At 40.2% G+C, this 16929-nt stretch overlaps 1 protein-coding gene across 1 annotated transcript in view; it reads right to left on the bottom strand.

Moving 5' to 3' along the window:
- The window catches only part of LOC308371373 (metabotropic glutamate receptor 4-like), a 175990-nt gene that overhangs the window by 55979 nt on the left and 103082 nt on the right, over window positions 1-16929 (bottom strand). The window contains exon 3 of the mRNA XM_080846240.1: window positions 12854-13070. Coding sequence (XP_080702366.1) covers window positions 12854-13070 — 217 coding nt within the window. The remainder of the gene's footprint in view (window positions 1-12853; window positions 13071-16929) is intronic.

Below are 16929 nucleotides of genomic sequence, written 5' to 3'. Positions count from 1 at the left end.
CGACAGCAATGGTTAAACAGTAATTATGTTATATGTATAGCATCTAACATCTATCAAATGGTATCTTTGATCTAACATAAATTGTTACCTAACAGGCAAGGTGGTGTCCAGACTGATTTGTGATATGATATGTGACAAACTAACGTTAGCCAGCTAACTACACACACTGGCTTCCTGTTACCTTTAGAATTGACTTTAAGGTCCTCCTCCTCACATAGACAAAGCTCTAAATGGACAAGGACCTAGCTATATTGCTAACTCTGTTACTAACTACACACCAGCTTGAACACTGCGATAATCAGATACAAGTCTGTTACAGGTCACCAGAAGCAGTCGTATAATAAGAAGATTGGTGATGCAGCCTTTGTCAACTACTGTACGCCACAAAATTATGGAACACATTACCTATTGATATTAGGGAATCAAACACGCTAGGCATCTTTAAAAAGCTTTTTTTTTTTTTTTTTTTTACCAAAGCATTGTATTCATTTCATCTGGCTAAATTTATTTCTCTGTAACTTGCACTATTTTTACTATTTCTCTTTTAAACTGTTACTTTTAATCCTTTTATCATGATTTTTGTAATCCAAGAAGCCTATCAGAACACAAGGTTCTGATACGATGTTGATCATTTTTATTTATCTTTCACTCCATGTATTGCTCCTGCTCCTGCTGCTTGCTTTTATTGATTTTATGTAAAGCATTTTGAATTGCAACTCTTGTATGAAATGTGCTATATAAATAAATAATAAATAAATAAAGTCTTACTTACATTTCTGCTTTCCTGTCTACAGTCATTGGCTACAGCCATACTAAAGCATGCCGGAAGATACATATATATATATATATATATATATATGTGTGTGTGTCTATGGTAAGATATGTATAATTAATTATACTGTCATTATTTTATGACAAAACTAAGACTTAAATTATTCACTGAGATGTATAGGAAAACTAAAGGTACCCACAGTTCATCTTTGACTATCTGAAATATTACAGATGTAATTTATGCTAAATTATGACTCGTCCGAAAATATTTCGGTTAAGCTGATTGTATGGAAGGTATTCATCTGGGATACAACATAATGCTATTGATATTGTTGATCTGAAGTTATCATAAAGTTGCCTCCTATAGTGTCACAAACTCATACATCCTAGATATTATAAAAGTGTGTAGACCATTCTTAATACGGGTGACAACTTTAAAGATTCAATATCGGCTAACCAGTCATAGGGTCCTTCAAAGGTCTATTTAGTAATTACACAGGAGACAGACAACTTTGATACATTAAAGAAATTAGCATTGTAGGTCAACATGGCTTCAGAGAATGACTTAACTAGGCCTTGTGATTGAGGGTGTTTTGGTTTTCAGGAATGGTCAAACATTTATGTCTCTGGTCTGATTTTATCTGCACTGTTCTCTCTCAGTGGCTTGTTCTGCTCCCTCAACACATTTAGTTTCAGGGGGTGACATCTCGTCTTCATGGTGAATTCATGTTCAGTTGTTGTTACCCTGCAACGCCAATTTGTTGCTATATTCCACCACTGTATTCTATAATTGTGCTTTCCGCTGCACTTGTGTTGCCGTTACGCATACCAATTTATCCTGTGCAGCAGCAAGTGGGCTAAACAGTTAATGTGTGTGCAGAGTGGTGTTCATCTGACAGGTTATCTCCTGCATCGGGATGACATTCTAAAGCCTATAGCCCTATCTGAGTCCTTTGTCCTCAAGGCCATGATTTTTGGCACAGAAAAGGGTGGTGTGTGTTTGTGCGAGCGTTCATGTGTGTGTCTGTGCGTGTGAATGCAGTTGTCACAACCATTCTTTTAAAACTGGGCTGTATACCAAGAAATTGCATTCCAGTGTATGTAGTTTATGCTGACCACAGGTATCTTGCAACGGCAGTTTTTTGAATGTATCTTTTAAAAACAATACAAGGGAGGAGTTCACATTGGTGTACAAAAATGGTAGTATTGTGGTGTTTTACTAACCTGCTCCCTGTGCATTTTCAGACTACATAATTCATGTTTCGTGTATAGATTCCAGTTTCCAGTAAGCAGTTTGTACTTTTACTGGACTACAAATAACATGGAAGAAAAGTTCACACGCATGACATTGCCAGCTATACTGCCAAAAGACACCAGTTAGTGTGTTGACAAGCTTTTATCAGTGTCTGCTGGGCTGTTAGTGGTGTTTGCAAACAGAAATCCGTATTGCTGCTTAAAAGCTTGTGACATGTGTTTAAACCCGGGTGTGTGCGTGTGTGTGTGTGTGTGTGTGTGTGTGTGTGTGTGTGTGTGTGTGTGTGCACGTGCCTGCTTGCGTGTATGAGTCTGTGTGTGAGTGAGTGCAGTTGTGTTAATATCTGTCAAGGTGTCTCTGTTTGTCTGTCTGCCAGTCTGTCTGTCTGTCTGTCTGTCTGTATGTGTCTGGTTGCTTGTGCCTGTGTGCATTTTGGACTTAGGCCCTGAAAATAGAACGTAAAAATAGAAAGGTAATGATGTCCCAAGAGAGAAGAGGTACAAAAAATCTGGAAAAAAAGATTGGTGTTACTGCACAAAAACAGACTATCCTACAGTATTTAACCCACTGTTTCTTTTTCACTAAATTACTTTGATGACTTGCACCATGTCACATGTCCCTGGCCAATCATACTGAGACAGGCATCAAAGGATAGATGCAATTAGCATAAGGGCATCAGGATACACTGCATCAGTTTCACACAACTGTTCGTACATAAGGTTGATATTTGTTTGGCGAAATGTTAAATGTGAACTTTCACTCTGTAATAAAATGTATCTGCCATTGTATTGTACTCTATATTTGTATCTGAAAACTTCCACCCCATTTGGCTGCATAAGACCACTGTCTTAGAAGTCGAGTTTGACCTAAAAACTGACTCAAAGGATTCAATAAAAAAGCGCGCTTTTGCTGGCCTGGGGTTTTTGGGGAGAGGGGGTGATCTGGTGCATACATTTTTCAAACAGGTCTCCCACCTGATGGGATTGTGAAGTTTTTCCAAAGGTTTGACCTGACCTTTGAACAACAACAACAACAACAAAAAGTATGAAGAGAAAAAAAGAGAGAAGATTAGACTGCAGCGTAGCATCAGATGTGTTAAATTAAAATGGCGTAATATGGGATAGGCTGGGAGTCAGCGGGATCCTAACGCTTCAGCGCACGGCCTCTGACCCTTGCATGCCACGCTCAATCACAAGTAATTTGGGGAGCAAACATCAATCCAGTGAGGAGCTTCAACTCTACAGGCAGCCAAGTTTAGTTTTTATGCTGTCTCGGACAGGAGGATGTAAGGACTATTTGAGCAAGCAAACACGTTAAAACAGTCTCTCATTTAATTGAAGCTGTACCTTATTGCATGCTAGCACCTGCTAACAGCAAATGCTTTCAATGTATTGGATTCACTGACCCTTATTTCTCTGTATGGATAAAGCTTTATGCTTTAAGCTTACTTTGTGACATGGCATGCCCTTCCTCTTTGGTGATGCACAGCAGAGCGAGAGGTTTCTTAGAATGAGGGACCATCAACATTCTGTGACCTTTGCTCACTGGAGGCTCCTTGGCAGACTGACATTTTGTAAGTGACACATACTCGAAAAGGCTCAGAGCTAAGGCTAGCTTAGGAGTCAAGTGAAGATTATGGCACACGATATATATATATACTGTATATATACGTATATATCTATATATATATATAGAGAGAGAGATACTCTGAGGACAGTTCCTCATCATTAGCAGGTCTTGTTCCCCTGAACAAGGAACCTCAGAGGAGAAAAACAGGAACTCACAGAGAGAGATGTACACACCACCAGATGCGTTAGCTGGTGATAGCCTCTTTTGCACTCCACCAGTTAGTGAGACTGTGTCTATGTGCCTAATGTTATCGAGGTAATGCTACTACCATGTAAATAGCCTGCTACCTTCTCATATTTAATTGTGTGTGTTCTGAAGACAAAGGTTGCAAATTCAACCTATAGCCTGTCTCAGTTTTCCCTTAACACAGCACAGGTTAACGGGTTGAACTCTCCTCTCTTGGTGAATTTTCATGGTGTTGAAATAACACCCCTGACATAGATCATTGCAGCACTCCTCTCTAATGGTCCTGAAAAGGTGTTGTTTAGCAATCAAATATACTTAGAGGATGGAGACTGGGGTCACTCTTGTAAGGTTTGTGTTTAGATCCTCTTGTGGTGAAAGCTGAAAGGTAACTGTGATAAAACCAACTTTGAAACAAACAAACGAAAACAATCATCAAGTCCTAAAGCAGTATCATGATCAAAGGGACGGAAACAGATCAGAATATTCCTACATGAATGACTGTTCATGTAATGCTTGTTGGTTGTTTTAATAAACAAACCCAAGTCTATAGAGAGGCTGCACAGAGTTATTTTGATAGGTGAATAGGTGAAACAACCATTGCAGCTGACTGAAAGAGTTAAAACATAATGGCAGGCATGGATGCATCAACCAAAGATTTTCTCTGACCACCTTTGATAATATTTTTAGTGCAGTTTCAGTTAAAAATGGAAAGTGGGTGATTTTGCCAGTCTATTTGTTATATGAAAACAGAAAAGAATAAAGGGATGAAGGGAATGCACAAGAAACAGGATGAGCGGCTAAATAACTGGGGTTGGCTGGTTCAGCCCCGTAAAATGGCATTTGTCCAATTTATTACAGAACACATTTTCAAAAAACCACAAAGTCAAAAGAAAGACAGGAAGAGCAAAAAAAAGGAGAGACTTGCTTACAGTTTAACCCCAAACTGCCAAATATGGTGCAAAATGTCTTCTCATTAAGGGGCTCTTGCTGAGACAGGGGCACAGAAGACATCTGCTCTTCTGCCAGCCTCATCCTCCCCCCATCCTTTCCCTCCATCCCTGCCCTGCTTTCTGTCCCCAAACTGAAACCAGGCTGATTAAATGCATAACTTCCCCTTCAAAGCCCAAGAGCATACCAGTGCATATATATATGTATACATGTGGAACATGCAGAGTAACACGTTATACACATCTAGCTATACTCATAGGAAAGAATACAAATCTTCTACCCAATTACCTGATGTAAATTTGTATGCATTATAAATACAGTACAACAAAGAAAGAAGCGTCATTCATATTTAAACAATGCACATAATGTAGCATAGTATGGGTACTCTCAGGGAAGGGAACATCGGAGTGATTTGAATTCTTACAAAGTAAATGCATTTAGCCTAATAAAATCACTGTATTGTGACTGATATTTATTAGTTATTGTCTTGCTGCTTTCAAAAACTCAGAAGGCATGTTTAATCTGGCACAAAAATAAGGCTTCCTATGAAGTGAGAGATCTTAAGAGGTTGTTTGGGAACCCACCAGGGCTCTTGGATAAACCACCATTCCTATCCTCCCAAATCTCATTTTGCTCTCAGTTTCGCTCATTGAAATTGACACTGCTGATTAGTTGGCTGAGATTCAATTTGACAAATTTGTTTAGATTTGAAAATCATCCTGAGTACTGTGTAGTCTGCCTGCTCTCTGACAGAAAGCGATTCCCCCCACAGTGAACATCATCACACTGCAAAACCCATTTGGACTGCTTTCCTTTATAAACTTGAATGACCTTCCTTGCTCTGCACAGCCATTTAATCACAGCCAACTTTGGTCAATTTGGGCCATGTCCAGGCAATTCATTTTATGCTAATGAAGCCTCATCTGCCTAATAGGTCACAGACTGCTGGTGGAGACAGCAAGTTCCAATGGACCAAAATAAGTCATTAGTATTAGCATTTGAGGTTTGTAATACTCAATTAATCTTATGTACTCACAAAATGGCTACTTACAGTATATTAGTTATATAACTTACCGGTATATGAGTATATGTGTTTGTCTAGTATCGTTTTGTACAACTAAATAGGTTTGTTATTGTTTTTGCTCTTTTGAATTACCAGCACACTTCACCTCATCTTACTATGAAATTCATACAGAAAAGGTACAAGAGATAAGAGAACAGAAAACATGTTCAGGATCGTAAATGTTGACTGTTGATAAGAATCACACAGAAAAAATGACCACCTAATTTGGACTTTATATTTCAGATTCAAATTAAATTTGCCTTTTTCTGGGCTTCATCTCTAAAAAGTGACCACAAATCTAATGTCTGAAATATGTCATCTGAAGGTCTGAGGATTAGGCCATTCAGCATGACAAACTGCTCAAAGACCCATGACCTGCAGCATGTGGCAAATACATATTCCCCGCAGGATAGACCACACATCAGGTGGTGTGTGAAGAAAGGCTAGAAAGGATCAGTATTTTTGTGATTTTATTTCTCATGCGTATTTAGGCATTGCTCTGGTTTCAACAGACATTTTGAAGCATGTAACAGCCGTGAACACAGGACCTTGAGGCAGAAGTCAACTTCAAAATGGCTTTGTGGAAAAACATCATAGTTATTTCTAATGCAGGTATGATAAGAGTTGAGAGCATGAGGTCAAATTTGGATTCAGGCTGATTTTCATTTGTCATTGTCAATCCTCCCTCTATTAAAATGTGAAGGAAACAAGGAAATAATCTACCTTTACTTATAACCACATGCTTTCTCCAAAGGTCATTTCCTGTATAATAACATCCTTATTCATCTAGTGGACCCTCTTACTCAGTGCTGCCAGTGGTACATTTGGACAGTTGGTTACTGTGTGCGCCATAGGAATCAAACCCAATATATGGAACGTCTAGAAAGACCGCATCAAACTGGAAAAGAGGAAACAGAGTATCACCTGCTCTACCACAGCAAAGTACAATGCATTTGAAGAAGGTAAATGCATCTGTCACTGCAGCGTTCTCTCACCTCCTGTTTCTTAAAATTGTCAAATAAATGACACACTCAGTCTCATTACACTACCACATGCAATTATTCCTGCCAGTGTTGGAAATACTTTTTAAGACATGCAGTTTTTAAAGACATGGATGAAAAGTCATCAGTGAGACTCTTAGTCAAGTGAAGTGAGTGCATTAATTCAAATTTCTAGTAGGAGGAGGGTGTTATCCTGCAGCTCCTGTCTATCACATGTTTGACAGCTGGGAAAGAGGAGTGCTCTGTTCGACTTAAAAGGCAAATGAAAGACTATTGTCTCTAAAGGATCTGTGCATCTCTCACCATTCGGCAGTTGTCTGTACTTTTTTAAGAGATAAAACGACATTGATGCATTGTCATGGCCATGAAACGGTGCACTTGAAAGTTTTTCTCTCTTTTTTTCTCAGTGTTAAAACTATTTAGTTCTGGATCAAAGAAAACCCTTGCAATTCTCGTTGCTGTGTATACCCATGAATGGGTAGCGTAGGTGCTCCTCTGCTGGTCTTTGAGGAAGTGTCATATTAAGAAAAACAAATAGGTAGCTTTGTTGAAACTTTGTACACAGCAAATACCATATGCTGTTAGAGCTGGGCACAAGAAGTATCTCCATGATGTGAGTGTCTATGAATTCAGTAAATGTGGATAGATAGCACAGGTCCTCTTTCGTTTGTCTTTGGGAAGGATGTTGATGGATGAGAGGCCTCTCACTCTGGGATGTTCCTGTATCTGTTGCATCTATCTGCTTCAAAGGCGGGCTGTTCCAGTTTCGGCACACAGGGTGAAGCTTTTCAGGCTATCCTTTCGCCTGACGGAAAAGCGCTCCCTCAGGCTAATTATTTCTATTAATCAATCAATCAGTCTAATGATGGGTGCAGGCCTCTGCCAGGAGATGGGGCTGAAATCTTCAACCTGACTTTTTAAACACAGAGCCCAGACTCCTCATGTTCTGTCACTTGGTGTAGTTCAGTTGGTCTTCAAAATAAAATTGAAACACTGCATTTGAATAGTTCTTCATTTAGTATTCGCAGTTAATCCCTAGTGTGGTGTAAAATCTTTGATATGGTCTCAATGCAAAGGGCCACTTTGTAAGATTTTTTTTTACACCTGCAAGGGTAAGTACATAACTACGTCTGTACCTCACGATGACATCAGATTGACTAATATGTTTGTGAACTGATTTATTTTGCCGCCTACAGAAGCAGTGCCCTGCAAAACAGCTCTTAAGTATGTAAAATATGTCACCATTGATGCGCAGCTTTAGTCATTTCCACATGATGGTTCTGCCTGTTATCATTATATCTCATAAAATGTTTTATTCTTATGTAAACTTGACCAAAGCAGCTGTTTGGCATAATGGCATAAGCACATGTATCCAAATACAAACAAGATACCAGTCGTAATCTAGACACCCACCGTTAGTGAAATATGTAAGGTTGATTGATTTTTCAATTTATAAATGTTTAAAACTATTTGTCTTTTTTTATCGCCAGGACGGAACTAGGGAACACTACGATAGGTGTCTTGTAACCAAAATCGCAGTGTTATCTATCTGTCTGTCTGTCTATCTATAGACTGAACATAGAGTATATTGTTTTAAATAGATTTCTCGGGACACTACCATTAACACCATAATGATGCGAAATACATGAGGAGATATCTCCCAGCTCACCAGCAAAAACAAATGAAATGGTATGTGCAGGCAGTGACAGCTATTGCACACTGTCAATTTGAATCCACAGAGGGAAACGGTCATTAGAGTTGTAGTCTGCCCTGCTAAGGATTTTTGGTATAGCAATATCATATTGGCGAATCAAACACCAGCCTCACCCACAGTCTTTGATCACACGCCTTTGATCAAAAAGTGCGTCATGCAGTGTTGCAGACCTCCTGCCAAGCCTTCTGCGACGCACTGTCACTGGGGTTTCTTGAGGCATAAGGCAGATGTTAGTCTGAATGTGGTAATTCTGTTTAGACAGAACCCAGGAAAAGGCAAAAGGGCTGGTTAGCCACATGATCCCCCTGAAGTGCTGGTTCACACAAACGACAGGGCTGGAAAAATGAATTTGTATGGTGCTGCTGGCATTGTGCATGGTGTGTTTTTCTGACAAACATTTGGTCCGCTGATACAATTGGAGCAACGTTTTAGTACCACATTGAACATGTTTGTGTATCAAGTGGCCCTGCTCATTGCAGCATCCATCTGTGAATGGCCACAGAATTATAGTCCACAAAGTTAGAGAGCTCTCTCCGAAAACGGTTCTAGAAATGCAAATACTGAAAGAACTGATCATTTTGATTAGAGATCCACCACTGAACATTTAAGGAACTTGCAGTGGAAAGAACTGCTTCCCAGTGCTTTTAATACCGTAATTCCCGACCTTGATCATTTGAGCCTTTTTTATTTTATTTTTAAATAACACATCCGGCAATTTCAGTGTTTTATTCAAAGGAAATTCAAATATAGTTGCTCTTCTGCTTCTACTGAGGCTGTTCAGCTCAGAACAAAATCCAATATCTGATTGATTTCAGAATCTCAGATTGACAACATACTGACTAGTGTGATTAAAGGTTCTGCTCCCAAGACCATAAATATCACAAGAGGCTACACACTTGGCATTTTCACTTAACCGGTTTGACCTGTAATTGCACAATATACATGCTAATGACACTACCCGTAAGGAAGAGACCAACACGGTCCTTATGGTGACGACACCTAACATTAACATTACTAACGCTCATTGAGGGAATATGAATGTAAAGCTTTACCAAGAAAACTGAACCTGATTTCCATTCATCTCTGACAGTGTACTCACAATGTAATCCCTCACAATGTATAATAATATGTGCATTAATGTGAGTGTCAGTGAGCAAAGACATAGCTCCTCCAGCTAGGATGTGCCGAGCTGTCACGTTTCATCGTTTGTGAAATCTTGTTTTCTCTTATTTCATGGTTTAAATATTTCATTTCACCTAACTGATTAACTTCCCTGTTAGTGACTTAGTCATTACTCACAAATCAAGGTGTGAATCTGTTAAAAGACCCGCACAACTGAACAGCTGTCTAGATCTACAACTATCAATTGTTAGAGATCTTATTTAAGATGTCGTTAGAGATTTTATCTAAATGGTGATGTATTACTGTATCAATCTATTACCATTTAAAAATAAAGGAGAATGTACACTTTGAGGATTTCCATATGCTAACATGCATGAATATACATGGTAAAAGTCCTCCTACATAGGGGACATTTAAAAGACTATTTTTATTTGTAAACTTGTCAAAATCATTTTAGAAATGATCTTTCAAAATCTTTTTACATACATCACCTGCTCACATTTGGAGAACACTGCTTGGCAGTGAAGTGAAAACAGGGGGTATTGTCTGAACATTACGTTTCTTTTTCGATTCTATCTTCAACACAATACAATGGGTAAGCATATACTGGTGCTATTCGCGTGATATGACCTGAGTCGCTTGGCTCACCTCTGCATGCACCAACTATGCAACACATGAGTGCTTCCCTGTCTCTCTGGTGAAACTTTTTCTGCTGTGATACCCCTGGAATGTTTTCCCATTTGTTTTCATGTCTCAGTATCTGTGCCATGTCAGTCACCAACAGCCTCAATGCATCTATGCTACTTGTTGTTTGACCCACAGAGACTTACTACGACGATCAATCCAATAGTGAGGCCTGAGAGGATTGCCATAGCGATGTTTGTATCTGCACAAAGGCTCATTGCATGAGTCGGAAATGGGATTACAGCATAGCTAAAAGACGTGTGCCTCTCTCCGCATGTGTGTGTGTGTGTGTGTGTGTGTGTGTGTGTGTGTTTGTGCGTGTGTGTGTGTTTGTGCCTGTTTGTGTGTGTGTGTGTGTGTGTGTGTGTGTGTGTGTGTGTGTGTGTGTGTGTGTGTGTGTGCGTGTGTTTGTGCGTGTGTGTGTGTGTGTGTGTGTGTGAAAGAGAGAGAGAGAAAGAGTTCTGTAAGTGTAGGCCATTCACTGCGGTGCTGAAATGTGGCCGCTGTCCATTGTGCTGAAACTCTTAGTTTCCTGCTACAGTATTAGAATAGAGTGTTATTGTGGAGACTGTGAGTGGGTGTGTGTGGAGAACGGATTTACTCCTGTTTCTTGTGAATGTCCAAGATTTTGCAATACAGAGTCATTTTAATTTAGATTTATATAGATTTAATATAGATTGATTTAATATAGATATTGATCTATTCTTGTTTTGAAATGTTGCTTGTAATGCTTGTGGGAGGATCAGTGATTAGCCTTGAAAAATATGTGAGATACCTCCAGTCAAATTCAGCTTTACTTAATTATCAACAGAATATAATTAATACAGCACAGAGCAGTTCTTGTGATGACGTGGTGGTCTAAATAGTTGTGTTTAATTACACATAATCTGTATTATCACTGCAAACAACCATAGAGATTGTATCTTCGAGTGTGAAATCTGTTTACAGCATCTTTTGTAGATGGTCATTTTCATCCCTGTCCTCACACAAACTTCACACTTCTGCAGAACCACACTGTCCATGAAAAAGTGTTGTTTTGACTCTTTTCCTGAAAAAAATCCTTTGTCCGTTTGTTCTTTCCCCCTGCAGAGGAGTCGTTTCGTGGGTCAGTGTGTGGGAGAGAAGCATATGCTCACTCCTTCCTGCTGTACACAGTGTGTGTGTGTGTGTGTGTGTGTGTGTGTGTGTGTGTGTGTGTGTGTGTGTGTGTGTGTGTGTTGTGAGGGACGGGCTGCAGAGGAGGGGAGAGCTGAAGGACATGAAATTGAGGACCCAAGGGCTCTGTGATATCTCCTTTCAATTGTTCCCTTTCTCTGCATGAGAAGATCAGTAGGGGACTAGGGAGTCTCTCGTCATGGTGATTTGTGGTACACTGCTCGCAAACCATGCCAGTTGTTAAACACCAGATTCAATGACTGGATGGTGCCAGAGAGAGTACAAGTAAAAATCAACAAAAATCTCATTATGAGCTGCATAAGGCCAACAATGAAAGCCTGTCGGTTTTTGGCCACAAGGCTGTAAAACGCTTCACCGAAAATGCTTTGTGACAAGTGTGGACAGTTCCAGGGAGCCGTCTTATATTTTTTCGGTCAGCCCAGATATCCAAGTCACTAAAAATGCATTCTTTCCATTTGTTTCTCTGGCGATGCAGACAAAAAGCTTTCATCTCTTGTCCTGATGCTGCCAAATGGATCGTACTTGTCAAAGTGGATGTGAACCTTAGCTGGCAAGATAAATGGCCAAGAGGGTTCAGAAAGGTGAAGAAACTTGAAACCATATCAATCATTTCGCTCTATATACCTGACACAATCCTACCGCTGATTGTAGAACAGTGTACTGCAGAGCATGGGGAAAAAACCGGACTCTCTGAGCTGGTGGTGTGTTTGGCATTACTCCTTGGACTGCTTAGTACAGTGTCCTGTCTGGTAATCTTTCAGACTCATGGAGAGCAATCATGGGGGTTGCCCTGCAATTGGAATACCTGAAGGGTGTTGAAGTGTGGCCAGATGAAAAAATCTTTTCACTACGTTCTCAGTGATGAGACATTTAATTCCGTGGCCAGAGACCAATTGTAGGAACCAGACCCACAATCTCTGACATATACGTATATCAAGGAACATACCTACCTTAGAGCAACAAAAATGAGGGACGTTTTTTGCAACATGTGAAGCATTTTAAGAATGGCCAGATGCTTGCAAACTCACACCATTCTGTTTTTTTTTAAATTCAGTTGTTTTGGAACTGATATGGCTTGAGTTTTATACATAATTGGGAATGTGGGATTGATTTCATATTTGCAATATCTGAAACCTCACCAGGGACGTGTTTTTACAGATACCACATAATACAAACTCATTGATTACTGTTCAGTATTGTGAACATTGTTTGCTTTGATCTGTCTTGCTCTAGATTGCTCAGTTGATACTGTTACCCCCCACCTTAGTAGGCACTCCATGCAAAAAGAGTGGCACAGCACTCACCATCCTCTCTGGACTTTTGGATGAAGGCGTCCACACCGCTCTCTCCATAGCTGCCTTCCGAGGCCACCGTGGAGACGTAGCTCCAGTTCATGGCCTTCACAATGTCCACCATGGCCTGGGCCTGGTAGGTGTCCGGTGGCACCACTCGGGAGAAGAAGTCGTAGCGGGTGTTGTCGCTTAGCTCGGGTGCTGTGGAGGCGTAGCTCACCTGGGGGATCTGTGGAGGGCAAATACAATCAGTTCAGCACAGATTCAAAGCCATGGTGTCGACAGCGAGGGGTTGGTCATTCGGGTCCAAGAGGATAGGGGCACGTGATGTGCTTCTGAAAACTAAGTGGAGTGAGAACACTATGCTTTCCAGCAAATATACCTCTGCCAGTCAATCGGTTCCGCTTTTGAGAACAACTGTATACCTGTAGACCTCTGACCCCCCCCCACACACACAAACACACACACATACACACACAGAGACACACACACAAGCAAATACAAAAGCCTTTGTGACCACCACTCTGGTCTGGTTCAACCTCATTTTCAAGAGCCTCGACTTAAATACCAAATAAAATAATTTTAATCCCATGTTTATCGGTATGTGCAGCAGTGAAAACCTGAGGCAAAGATATGTACAGTATGTCCCACACAAGGGTCACTACATGAAAAAAACAGCCTTCAGCAGGTTTATCTAAAATACAACCCTCAAAAAATACACAACAACAAGTCACTACCAAAACGAAAGCCTTTCAATAAAAGATGTTTCTCAAACCGCCCAGGCGGCACCGATCGGCTCGCCCTCACACCGGAAACCATCATCCCCGCAGCACACAAGAGCCTAAACCAGATGCGGCGCTGAACTTACACGTCTGTTAAACTGAGCTGGCAGGTGGGCGAATGACAGCAGCCCATAGATTTCATGCCCACTTCCAGCTGATTGTGAGACAGTTCATCATTGGGGGGGCCGTGCCCCCTGCTGGGTGCCCTCGTATGGAACGCCGCATGCGGTCGCGGGGAGAGTGTGGGGGCCGGGGGGGAGTTCATTTAGAGATAATGCGTGTCTGTCAACTTGACATGCGGGGGTCACCCGCGGCCCACAAACATGCCCCCAAGCTAAAGGATGTGGGCAAGAACACACTGAGCCCTGGCTTTTCAAGATAGCACTTAAAAGGTATCTCCTGCTGTTAATGAGTTTGATGGTAATGAACGGGAGGCACATGTACCATCAGAGTTTGGCGGAGACTTGAAACAGGATCAACAATGTCATTTCACTCATATCACTTTGTCATGACCCCAGATAAATGATAATAATAATAATCATTTTATATTCCATTACCCTTGTGGAATTATAATTGTATTATATTCTCTGTACTTTCTTCTTTACCTTGAAGGGAATGACTGTATTCCAAACTCCTAATTGTCTGGTAGGTCCAAAGTAGCAATATGCTTATACTCCCTATGCTAGTATTAGTGAGCTGATACACTTCCTTCCTCTAAATACTCTGTGCTTGGTAGTATAATATTCACCCTTTAATGGCGAGTGTAATGCCATGTAAAATTAGGTGTCACCAAGTACCGTTTCAAGAAGGTTTCAAAGGCACTGTTCCCCTGTACTATCTATCTTTGCATCTCCCAACACTTGGCACTAATATCAAGGGTACTTTGAAGAGCTTAATGAGTATTTGCCAAAGCCAGGAAAGGCCACAAAGATCTGATCATGACAGGGATTTCAACTGATTAAAACATTTACTTTCCAAATGGGATTGTCTTCAATAAAGCTATACATATTGCACAGAGTTAAAAATAAAGAATTCAAATGTTTCATTATTTAGATTATGTAAACAGCAGGGCTCAGGCAGCTACTAATGCTGTCCTTTATGTAATGAGCCATTAATAATTCTCCATCTTGATACTACTAATATTTCAATCATGGTGTCATATTAAAAGATATTTACTTAACTTTTTTGTAGTCATTGCCAATTAAGAGTAATTGCCAGACTGTGTTGGTCTGGAGATTGTACAATTCATGTATAATTCTACAGAAAACAGACCACACATCTCACATAGTCAAGGGCTGTGTGTATCCTTGGTGCTAAAACGCTTATTGAATTAATCTGAGATCATAAAGATATGGAACATGAAATTGGGACAGCCGTGATCCATTACTTTTTAATGTCTCCTCATAAATCAGCCTGTTAGGAGCTACTTTTTAGTGACTAGGACCCCTGGTTTGTTGCACCAGACCCAGTTATCTAATCTGAGTAACTATTCACCTAAAGGATAAAGAAAAAATATGTATATATATATATATATATACAGTTTACTATACAGTATACAGTATATATACAAAGGTGTATTAGCTTGCCAAAGTAGGAAGAGGGGCCGTCAGCAGGTCCATAGGTGTCTGGAAGTGTAAGTGCTCCAAATGATGCTGGGCAGGCAAAGCTTTGTGTTCCAGCTCTGTGAGTCAATAGAACTAATCCATTAAGAGGAAAAGGAAATGACCCATTTCGAGGACAGTAAACAATTGAATGTTTCATTTTTGGGAATTACACAGTTTGGTCTTATCCGTGTGAGACTGAACACAAGCACAAAAAGCCCAGTGCACTGGATCAATTACCCACTGACCGATGCCGGAAGACACAGGCCTCAGTGGCGAGGGAACAATGAGAGCTTTATGGGCATTGGCTAAACAGCAACAGAGTTTTGAGTGGCTCTGTACAAATGTGCCTCCATGGATTTAGTCAGGCTTTAAGTGTTGGTCATAAAAACGAAACATGGTATAAGGTGGGGAGAGCAGAATCTACATGTTTGTTACGCTCCACCTTATTTTTTACCTTAAAGCCCTATGTGGTTACCATGACAACAAGCCAGATAGATACTTGCATACACTCATTCATGAAGGCACGTTTATGTAATGAAACATCTCTCTGTCCTAAAAGGCAGCACATAGAACTAGCAAAAGAGGAGACACTTTGGTGTCAGATTTCACACAGAGTTTTATGGAATAAATGATCAAACTTTATCCTCCAAATGCACATTTACATTTTAATGTCAAAGTTAATTGTTCCTCAAATAATTAAAAGTACATCAATTATGATAAACTACCACCTCTGGAATATTCATGTTTTCCTGATATTGCTGTTATGATTATGATTAATTTGTTCTTTTTTTAACACTGTCTGTTAGAGATACTCTTTGTTACTTAATGGGGTGTGATGTCTCATTCAAAAGCTGTGAAAAATATGTAACATTCTGAGGGAAAAGCCATTAATGACAAACAATGTGTACTTTTTACAGTGCGAACCCCGATCACCGAACATATGGCCCTCGCTTCAGTATGTGATCAATGACTGGCATCCACGGTCAAAGGAGTCATCAACCTCTGGAACTGGGTAAGCGGTCGGGGGGCCAGGTGCCCCGCTCTGCATTGTACTGCACTGCATTTTGACCTTTTGTCTCACATCCCGCATATTGGGATAGTGTCCTGCAACTTCATTAGTCATTTGGTTTTTAAATGTCAGAAATAAGACCACATGGATGCATTCTTTTACCTGCCCTGCACACCAGCTGCTTATGTCGTTGCAGAATGGATTCTACTGTATTCAATAGAGTAAAAAGCACTCATAAAAAAAGCTTATACCAATGCAACATAGCCAAGTTTTTCTAACAAAGCAGTGAAGGCGGTCTTTAAGAAGTCAATTACACTGTGTGGGCTTGGGGCCGTGGGCTCCTCTGCTGCATAACATCATCAGTCGACATCATGGCCACAACGAAATGAAAATATTCTTTTAGTAATTAGTGTGATTTGAACAGCTAATCGTATCTTTCTTAGAGCAAAAGCTGTATCTTATATGTTTTACAATGGTTTCCTATGAGAGACATTATGTCAAAGTTTTTGGTGACAACTCAGCATTGCTAACATGTAACTACTCGTCCCACATTTGGTCTGTTTGAATCTGGTCACCCTAGTAAGAGTTCTTTAAATGTGTGATTTAATATGAAGATTCATATTTGTCATTCTTTATCATAGGAATATACGTAAACTGCTGCTTAGTCACAGTTGGAGGGATTTTTCTTCTAGC

The sequence above is a fragment of the Sprattus sprattus genome (assembly GCF_963457725.1).
Source record: "Sprattus sprattus genome assembly, chromosome: 10".
NCBI classification, from domain to species: Eukaryota; Metazoa; Chordata; class Actinopteri; order Clupeiformes; family Clupeidae; genus Sprattus; species Sprattus sprattus.
Note: the sequence above shows the minus strand (reverse complement) of the source record. Positions and strands in the feature narration are given on the sequence as shown.